We start from the raw sequence: 10,633 nt of genomic DNA, 5'->3' as shown, positions 1-10,633 counted from the left end.
ATTGATGATATTACTTCTGTAATTTATCATGCATTATTTAATTGGTTGTTCTGCACAGGACCAGACCAGAAAAGTTTTGAAGGTGTACAAATCCACATTGTCGTTGGAACATCATTACAGCGTAACTCCAATCACACATGTTACACTAAATATGGCATGTCCTCTGCATTTTATTTTATTGTAAGCAGGTTATTAAATTATCAGATTTCATTACATTTAAGGAAATATTTAAAGCTTTTAGAATTATAGGATTTTTTTTTTACAATATTCTCAGTTATATTATTTTTATTAGAATATTATGTGTGCAGTAATTAAGCTGTTGTTTTTGTTTTTTTCCTGTAATGGTTGCATGTTTATTGTATTATTTGCACTTTCCGATTATGTGCGGTCATTACATAATTATCAGAGCTGAGGAAAACTCCCTTGATCAATGTAACTGTTTTTGAGCTCTTCTGCTTCTATTTTATTTACCCTCCTCATTGCTGTTATTATTATTTGATTATCAGTATTGACCTGTACCCTTGTGTTTAACAGTTGTTTTATGTCTGTTCATATTGTTGTATTTGTTTTTTTGTGATGATGTTGTTGGGATGCCTTCTTGGCCAGGTCACTCTTGGAAAAGAGATTTTAATCTCAATGAGGCTTTTACCTGGTTAAATAAAGTATATATATATATATAATCTTCACACATGATCCACTTTTGGGATACTTTAATTGCATTATTCGCACTTGTTAGATATGTACAGTTATTACGTATGATATTATCAGTTTTGATCACATTTTGTGGCATTTTATCCCATGTTATGTGTACGGAGCGCCGCCTCCACATGCCGACATGTTCGCCACCTGAAATATTGTGTTTTCATGACCCATGAACTCTGTCCTGTATCGTATCCCGACTGTATGCAAAGATGATGAAATGATGGGAAGACAAGACAAGATACCTGCAGTACTCACCTGTCTGCATCTGTCTGTTTTGATGGCGATTCCTTACCTGTACCACAGGAGCTCTGTCCACGTCCTCCGGCTCCCCCTGGGTGATCTAAACATGTTCCCAGGCCAAGTGATAGGTTGTACCCCAGATGTGTTCCAGGTCTGCCCCTTATCTTTACAGTCAGAGCCCCTCAGACTGGAACTAATCTTTTGAAAAAGCCTTTTGTTAACACTGATTTACTTTCAGCATGTCTGATGTTTTATTATTATCCTTATTGTTCCAATCTTTATAGTTGTTTTATTAATGCTTTTTATTTAGTATCATTTAAATTGATTTTGCCTCCATCTTGAAATGCTTTAATCCTGTCCCTTTGTGACTTTGTTTTGAAAAGGGTCATCGTCATCATCAGTCATCAGTCATCACAATAATAATGAACTGAAATGATCCTTAAATGAGAGAAGATGTCCGAAGTAAGACTCATGTCAAATGCAATGATTTATTTAAAATCATGTACAAACAAGTCTGTCCAGGAGAGACGGGAGCTGTTAACTAAAAAGAGGATGCAGAAGATGAGACTGAACTGTTTTCATTTTCAGGTTTTTCACTGTGGACAGATGCTTCTACTAAAACCATCCGGGAACATAAATATGGATGCATCATTTTTCTATGAAAACTTTTAAGACACACTGAGTGACCTCAGTAAGAACACAGGTACATCAGTAGGATCCGGTCTCATATGAGCTGTGTTTACACTGCAAACAGACTTTGGTTCGATACAGAACCCAGGAGGACAGCTCCGTCAACACGTCGACTAACTTCAAATACTCTGGAAATTTGGTGAAGTCTGGAGTAAAACAGGATCTGTGACCAAAAAAAAAAAAAAAAAAAAAAAAAACCTCTCCGATCTATGGTCAGTAATGCGACTTTTTTTTAATAACAAAGTCCCAATGAAGAATTTCAGGAACTCAAGAACAAAAATTCCCTTTAGCTGGTTTGTGTTTGTGTGAGATCAGGACACTCTAGGTGGTTGCAGACACCGGGTGTGCTTGTTTTCCAGTCCACTGCCTCCAGGTCGTAGGTGGAGAGGAGCAGGTTTTGAGGTCAGGATCGGACTCGGTAAGCATGCCGTCTCAGTGCAGCACTTCACTTTCAGTTGACCCAGATCGGGTCGGGAACACGTGGAGCTGAGGGAGGTCGATGCCGTCATTGTGCAGATCCTCCTGCTTCTGTACGCTGTGAAGTTTCAACACCAGGTCACTGATGAACATCTGCACAGAAGAGTAATTCAGCATTTTTAAATGTTAGCTACCCCGACGGGCTGGACTGGTCATTACATCAGAACAAAGGTTTATCGACATGCTGAGGATTTCGTTAAGTCTTCGATCTTTCTCTCTAGTTTGACAGCAAACCCCGACCATCAAATTCTCATGAACACATCAAGTCAAACACAGAGCAGCTCACTGCGCTTTGATCAGACAAATGGCACATTTGATGAGGACTATCTTCATCAGTGGATTAATCCACACCTGGTGCTCTAATGAGTGTTTGTGGCATCAGGACATGAGAGTGAATCTAAATCTGCTTTCAATCACCAATTTAACATCTTAGCAGTCGTGTTTCCTCTAAAATTTACTTCATGTTCACACTGAACTCCTGAAAACATTTTTGAAATAAGTCGTGGACAGAGCTGCCTCTGCGTGGTTCTCACCTCTGTGCTGTTGTTGCAGGAGTGAAAGATCTCCTGGAGGACAAAGAGACACATGAAACACTATGAGGTCAGATAGAGAGACAGATGGGCAGACAGGCAGACGGTCAGACAGTTACCTGCAGTCTCTGTGTTCTCTCCTCATCTGTCTTCAGGTCCAGCAGCTCATCAATGTTCACCTCCTCTGGCATCTCCTCCTCCTGAAAAACATCACAGGCCATTTCATCAGTTTCACTCCTAAAATAATGAACTCAACAAAAACACGACTGCATCACTTAAGAAAGATAAAAAAAGATAAGAAAAATTAATGCAAGAAATAAGATCACGTAAAGAAAAATCTGTCTCATGAATGGAGACAGACAGTTGTGGTCCTTTTGTTATTCAGACCTACGATTAACAGATTTGTAGGTAGATGATGAACCAGAAAACAAATTACACCTGGGAGTAAACCTGGGAGTGACACACTGGAACTGAATCTGTTATCTTTTCACTCCACTGTGAAACTCCTGTGATGTTCCGATAAGACTTTACTGATCCCACACGGGGGAAATTAAGTATAGCCAGCAAGGTGGCAAGGTGGTACAGTGGCAACACTGTCGCCTCACAGCTAGAAGGTCCTGGGTTCGATTCACGCCTGGGGCGTGCTGTGGGTGCTGAGGGCATGTCCTCCACCATGCCTTTGGTGCCTGCCTGCTGCCCCTTATCTTGAGGAAAGGGGCCTTTCTGTGTGGAGTTTGCATGTTCTCCCCTTGTTCACCTGCATAAAAAACCTCCATAAAAAAGACACCCCCTTTTCTAAAAACATGTATGAAGATCACCATGAAGAAGGAACTGGGTCCCTGGGCGCCGGTTGGCTGGCAGCCCACCGCTCCTGGTCTGCTGTGGAGGAAGGACTAACCAGGATGGGTTAAACGCAGAAGAAGGATTTCACTAAGCATGGCGTGAGTGTGCATGTTGTGTAGTGTGACGAATGAAGGATGTCTTTTCTTTCTTAAGAGCAAAAACAGTGGCCCAGAAGGGTCAAGATAAATAGTATATATTCAATATTCCTTTATTAGTCTTGCGAGGGGAAATTCCAAAAGGATAAAGAATACAGAATTTTAAAAAATCACTATGTATATGAACATTATGTACAGATAATAAAAATACTAATTTCCATAAAAAATACTACTGCCCATAAAAATACTATTGCCAATATTCTTACGAGAAAAACTATCAAAGCCATGTGTTGAGATTGTACTTGAGAAATACTGTTGCATTGAAAGAACACTGAATTGCATGAGTATATGTATATGCACAATATGTACAGGTTACAAAAATACTGTTGCCAATATGGATAATAGTGTCATTACACAATTGAAAAAATATACAACAAATTAAACATTGCACAGGATATAGTGGATAACATGAGCATGTATTAGTACTGATAAACAGCGGTGCAAAAAAAACAGGTTTACGACATTGAAATGAGAAAGAAACATCAACACAGAGCTACATCACATGATGCTGGAGTTAAACAGTCTGGCAGCTGTTGGATGAAGACCTGCGGTAGCTTCTTTTTTACAGATGGGATGCAGCCGTCTTTTACTGAAGGAGCTACTTAAGCCCCCCGCTGTCACATGCAGGGGCCACCCCCTGCATGATGGGTTGTCCATGGTTGACGTCAGGCTGTCTGACATCCTCCTCTCATCGATGGTGTCCAGAGGGCACTCCAGGACAGAGCCAGCTCTCCTGACCAGTTTGTTCAATCTTTTTCTGTCCCTCTCAGAGCTTCCACAGCCCCAGCAGACCACTGCATAGAAAATTAGTGTCAGATCAGTCCAATCAGGAACTGATATCCAATAAGAGAAGGTGAAGGCATGTGACAGCTGCTCTCCTTTATCGGTGCTCCTCGCTCCTCAGAGATCTCTCCTCACTGAGATGTTCAGTCTGGACTATGATGAAAAGTTCAGGCTGCACACAGACAGTCTTCAGCGAGGTCTATGTGTCCAGAAAGAGGTCTATGTGTACGAGGTATGTGAAGACTATTTCAACCTTCAATATTAAATGCTTGTTTTCTAAATGAAAGGAGAAATCCAGTTTACTTTGATACCTCAGGGTGGAAAGCATTTACTTAGGCACTGTACTGAGGTTTGAGGTACCTGTACTTTAAGTGAATATTTCATTTGTATGCTACTCTATACTTCTACTTCAATACAGAGAGAAATATTATACTACTTCCTGCAAAGCATTTGTCTGACAGCTTTAATTATGTAGAAAATCAAGATTAAGACCTTGTGTACAGATTCTACAAAGGTGTTGAAGGTAAGATAGAGCCGTGTGGTAAGGACGTTGTGATGCTCATGGGGAGGACATTGACGTCTCACCCTGTGAAATGACGTCTTACCCACCATGAGAGCATGTTAAACCCTGCGTTGTTGCCCTTTTGCTGTTTTCTCTCCCTTTTCTTTGTTGGTCAGCCAAAAGTGAAGTTGTGCTTTGTTCTGCTCGATCAAATCAAGAGTCACATGATGGTAAAATGCCAAACAAACAGGAAATAAATGCATATTAGGAAATACTATCAATTTATATCAAATCTGAAACATGTGGACAGATGACCTTCAGCCAATGAAAAACACTGTGTGTGTGTGTGTGTGTGTGTGTGTGTGTGTGTGTGTGTATGTGTGTGTAAGGCCACCAAAACCTTTCTTTAAACTTTAAATGCCAGAAACACACACACACACACATACAGACACGCACTTATGCACACAGATGTCTTCAGCGATCAATATGTCTGATCTCTGATTGACTCTCCTCTCTGTTGTCATGGTGATCCGACCTCTGACCTCTTCACTGCTGCTGCTGTTGTGATGATGAGCCTGTCTGACGTCTTTGTTAGGAGTCTCTTTGTGTGTGACACATTGTGTGTGTGTGTGTGTGTGTGTGTGTGTGTGTCTCCAGATGGGGCCTCTGACAGGAAATGAGCCAAAGGGGCAAATCTGTTTATCTATTTATCACCAAACACACTGACAGGCCTTCCACTGGACACACACACACACACACACACACACACATTCACTACCTGACTAATATCCTGCCTTTGCATCTGTCTAATGTGCATTTCATATTCATTTGTGTGCGTGTGTGTGTGTGTGTGTGTGTGTGTGTGTGTGTGTCCAGTGGAAGCCCCCCCCCCCCCATTAATCTCCCTCTAATGCAGCTTTTCCCGTCTCTGACACGTCAATAACTCCACCTTCCCTGGAGGTTCAAGGCTGTGAATCAAACACACTCAGCAAAAACAGATGAATGGAGTGGATGGATCCATCCATCCATCCATCCAACATCCATCCATCCATCCATCCATCCATCCATCCATCCAACATCCATCCATCCATCCATCCATCAACATCCATCCATCCAACATCCATCCATCCATCCATCCATCCAACATCCATCCATCCATCCATCCATCCAACATCCATACATTCAACATCCATACATTCAACTTCCATCCATCCATCCATCCAACATCCATCCATCCATCAACATCCATCCATCCATCCATCCATCCATCAACATCCATCCAACATCCATCCATCCGTCCATCCATCCAACATCCATCCATTCAACATCCATACATTCAACTTCCATCCATCCATCCATCCAACATCCATCCATCCATCCATCAACATCCATCCATCAACATCCATCCAACATCCATCCATCCATCCATCTACTACCAGCTGGATGTGGCCAAAGACTTGCTCAGGGAAGGTGCTCAGAAGGATCCTGTTCAGGGTCTGGACCACCTCAGCTCACTGTGTTCTCCTCACTGCTGATGAAAGTCTAACCTATCAGTCATGAACGACGCCCTGAGATCCTTCACTCAGTCGGTTACTAATATTACTTATTTTATTATTAAATTATATTAAATATTACCAATACTCTACCATGTTATATTTGATAGCATGTTTTACTGTCTTTCATGTTGTATTGCAGTATTCTTCTTTAAATTATCTTATATCGTTGTACTCTATACTTATACTTAACTGTGCTGTTGCTGTACTAGGCTATATACTATGTCATATTATATCACTACACCTCACCTTATACTGCGTCTCATATCCCATACTATACTGCATTGTGTCATATTATATGATACCGTACTGTATTAATGTTAAATTGATCTGCTTTATATTCAACGTTATATCTCACTGTCAGCACAGAGTAAAATGAGGCGTTTGCTGTTGATGTGGACGTCTGACTCTGTTTAACCTGCAGAACCGTGTTGGACTGTGAACCCAGAACCGTCCTCAGGGTTTCCTTGTGTTTCTCCTTCCTGTGTCCCCACTGCTCCCGGCTCTGCTCGTCCTGCGCACCTGTCTGCAATCAGCTCATCATCTGTCCCAGTCTGCTCACCTGAACTCATCAGCTCGTCAGCTTGCAGCATTTCTGGCTCTTCAACCATTTTTCATCAGACTGTTGTTTAACCCTCTCTTTCATCTACACTTCAGCAACAACTAAGTTTGTACTCCTAATGATTTTGTGTTGTTGTGTTTCGTCTCCCTGACCTGCCTCTCTCGTGTCCCACGACCACCTGCCTGTCTTCTTGCTTGTCTGTCTGTCTGTCTGTCTGCTTGCCAACAACCAACTTCTAACCCCCATGCTACTCCCACCTCCACCTCCCACACCCCCTTCATCTCTCCACATTCCCTGGATCAAGGTACCAGTCTCACTTCTCTCATGCAGTGTCCTCAGTGTGGACGAAGAACCACAAGAGATATTTTTAACCGGGTTTAGTGATCAAGTTAAGGATGAGTGAGCAGCTCAGGAAGACCCTGCTGGTCAGGGTACCAACACAGTAACACACACACACACACACACACACACACACACACAGTAACACGCATACACTCACACACAGTAACACACACACACACACACACAGTAACACACATACACTCACACACAGTAACACACACACACACACACACACACACACACGCACACACACACACACACACACACACACACACACAGTAACACACACACACACACACACAGTAACACACATTAGCACACACACACACACACACACACTCAGTGTGTGGCCTGCAGCTCTTGTCACCTCCTGTTTGTTCTTTGAGCTGCAGATTTAAACTTGACCTCCATCGTTTCCTTCTTTGCGTTTCTACTGTTGTTTGGTCGTTTTGTCGTTTGGTCGTTTTGTCATTTTGTCTCTTCTTTATTCGGACCAGCAGTGACGGGGAGGGATCATATCTGACCAGTGTTGTGCCCACATGCACCAATTGTAATAATAATAATAATAATAAGAAGAAGAAGAAGAAGAAGAAGAGATAGATTTTCTTTGTGAAGTGCTTTGGATCATTTTAATATGTGCTGTCTGTCTGGAAACTGTGTTTTTGTTTTGTTATAAAAAGATTTTTCTAATAAAATCATAAAATCACATCAGTTTCCTTTGTCGCTGCAGTAGCAAAAATCAGCCTGTTTACCTGTGGAATGTTCCAAACAGGTGTTTTTGGAGCGTTCCACATCTTTCAGTCTGTGAAACGTGTTGCTGCATCAGATTCACAATAAGAGATATTTACAGAAATCAATGAAGCTGATGAGGAAGAACATTAAATATAATGACTTTGAGCTGATTTCAGGTCAGTTTGTGCCAGAGGATCAGATCAGCTGATCACTTGCTGTTTGATCAGCTGATCACTTCCTGTTTGATTGATATTTTAAACAGCGTCCCAACTGTTTTGGAGTCAGGGTTGTAGTAATAGTATAAAGTACTAGTACATAATGAGGATAACCTGAACATGGTGGAACCTCTTCCTAAACAAACAGATCCTAAATAAAATGCTGCATTCAGGTACAGAATACAGAGTACAGAGTTAAAATTGACGTCTTTAAATCAGAATCAAACACACGTCACACCCCTGGGGGACACCGGGACAGTTGGAATTGTTCCCATTGTAGAACTGTGAATAAAATAGAAACAGGAAATATCTTGGGATATGTAAAAACTTCGAAGTATGTACAACTGTGTACATGACAGTACAATATATATCAACCATAAATAATAAACAACTTGAAATGTGTTCATGTGAATGTGTAAACTGTGTATTATGCTTCAATAAGTAGCAACTGTCTGCTGTACAACATTCTGCATTAACTAACAGAATACTAGAAAACTACTATACACATGTTGATAAGATCACTACGATCATGAGGTAATGCAGTACTGCAGTAAGTCAAACAGCAACCAGAAAAGTGATTAAAACTCCTCTAAAACACATATTAGACAGCTAACGAGTACTCAGCCTAACCGAGAGGAACAAAAGAGAAGAGATAAAAAGAGATAAAAGGAAAAAAAGAGATAAAAAGGGCAAAGAGCAAATGCAACAAGCGGCCATCCTAGTTCAACGAGGTGGACAACAAACCAACACTTAGACTGGACCAGAAGAGGATCAATGAGGCTGGATGTACTTCGGAAGTGATGTCGCTGATTGATTGATTGATTGATTGATTGATTGATTGATTGATTGATTGAGTCATTTCAGCTAATTCATCAATAAACACTCTGAAAGTATTTGTTTGTCGTAAAGATGAAGTACTGGATCAGCTGTGCGAGCAGCAGTGACGGCAGGCCAGTCGGTACACGTAATATTAGTAGATTCAGATAGTAGCCTTGAATCAGTAGTCCCATGCCCAGCAGCAGTATTTGGCTGTAGTACTGCAGTACTCACCCGGCCCCTGTACAGCTCGTCCAGTCCGCAGTCGATCCACTTCTCCACGTCCAGCCTCCTCTGCAGCTCCTTGCGATTGTATTTGACGGTGACCCGGGCCTGCCGCCGCTGCAGGCTGTGACCCGGTGACTGACCGCCGCCGCTCACCTTGTTCACCCGCCGCCCCACCCGGTGAGCCGCCATCAGCACCGATCAGACCCGGACCCGGACAATCCGCTTCAGGAACCTGTGAGGCCGCTGATCAAATCCGAGTCTGATTTTGATATTTATATGTGAAATTTCACGATTTCCTTTTCACGATTTTTAAATAGAGACAAAAAAAGTAAGAGAGAGAGAAATACTACTACTACTACTACTACTACTACTACTACTACTACTACTTCTAATACTACTGATCATAATAACAACGATGATGATGATGATGATGATAAAACCCAAATGACGTCTTCAAAGAAATCAAAGCTTTGCTTTAGAAAAAGATGAATGGTGATGATGACGCCGTGAAAACAGAAAACAAAATAAAATCGAGTCTTCGGATTGAACCGGTGAACCGTCCGTGCGGCGCGTGCACACTGAGAGCAGGGCGGGCACCACGCTGCCGGCGCCGCATTCAAGTGCTGTCGGGATTTATGGCCGAGTTCATGTGACCTGTTTGCGTTTAAACCCTGAAAGTGAAATTTTATAACAGCTGATGGCAGCGCGTCGCACCGTGTTGTCATTCTGTAATAATTTCTGCAGAAACATTATATTCCTGTTTGTGCCTGAAAGAATGTTCGTATCAACATATTTTATAACGATTATATTTCGAGGTCTTTTTAATTTGGAATCAGAAGAGCTGGTTCCGTTTCCTGTCATAGCTGTCAAGTCTGCAGGGAATCGTTTCTCAAACTACATCACAAATCACAAACAAATTAAGTTTCTCTGAAATTCTGGTGTGTATTGTCTTTTCTGTGGATTATTGTCTAAATGAAATAATAAAGGATACAGTCAGTTTTTAGAGACAAAACTTAAAAATCTAAGTATAGACATTTTTCTTTAAGAAACAACTTGAATAAATCAAGATCATCTTTGGTTATTGGAGTAATACTTATTGTTGTTTGTCATTTTATTTCTTTCATTAAATTCTGGACTGATGCAATAAAAGAATCAAGGATCAGAAAAAATAAAACAAACTTTCACTAATCAGTCTTTTATACAATGTATACTTTGATGTATATGTACTGTCATGTATATGATGTAAATCAGAAACCACCTCAA

General features: G+C 41.3%; 1 protein-coding gene across 2 annotated transcripts; it reads right to left on the bottom strand.

Annotated features, from left to right (window-relative positions):
• Positions 1 to 1,406: 1,406 nt before the first annotated feature.
• On the bottom strand, positions 1,407 to 9,961 carry ppp1r14ab (protein phosphatase 1, regulatory (inhibitor) subunit 14Ab). 2 transcript variants are annotated; one of them, XM_076735548.1, is made up of 4 exons: positions 9,377 to 9,959; positions 2,759 to 2,839; positions 2,643 to 2,675; positions 1,413 to 2,202 (listed from the first exon to the last, which is right to left on the bottom strand). In XM_076735548.1, the coding sequence occupies exons 1-4, from the start codon at positions 9,557 to 9,559 to the stop codon at positions 2,065 to 2,067; spliced, it is 435 nt and encodes a 144-aa protein (XP_076591663.1). In that variant the 5' UTR covers positions 9,560 to 9,959; the 3' UTR covers positions 1,413 to 2,064. The 2 variants fall into 2 exon arrangements, with proteins under 2 accessions (XP_076591664.1, XP_076591663.1); XM_076735549.1 differs by lacking the exon at positions 2,643 to 2,675 and having other exon boundaries at positions 1,407 to 2,202; positions 9,377 to 9,961.
• Between the last annotated feature and the right edge of the window lie 672 nt (positions 9,962 to 10,633).

This window comes from Chaetodon auriga, chromosome 7 (assembly GCF_051107435.1).
Source record: "Chaetodon auriga isolate fChaAug3 chromosome 7, fChaAug3.hap1, whole genome shotgun sequence".
In the NCBI taxonomy this organism is placed as follows: Eukaryota; Metazoa; Chordata; class Actinopteri; order Chaetodontiformes; family Chaetodontidae; genus Chaetodon; species Chaetodon auriga.
The sequence above is the reverse complement of the archived record's forward strand: the minus strand, read 5'-3'. Positions and strand labels throughout refer to the sequence as shown.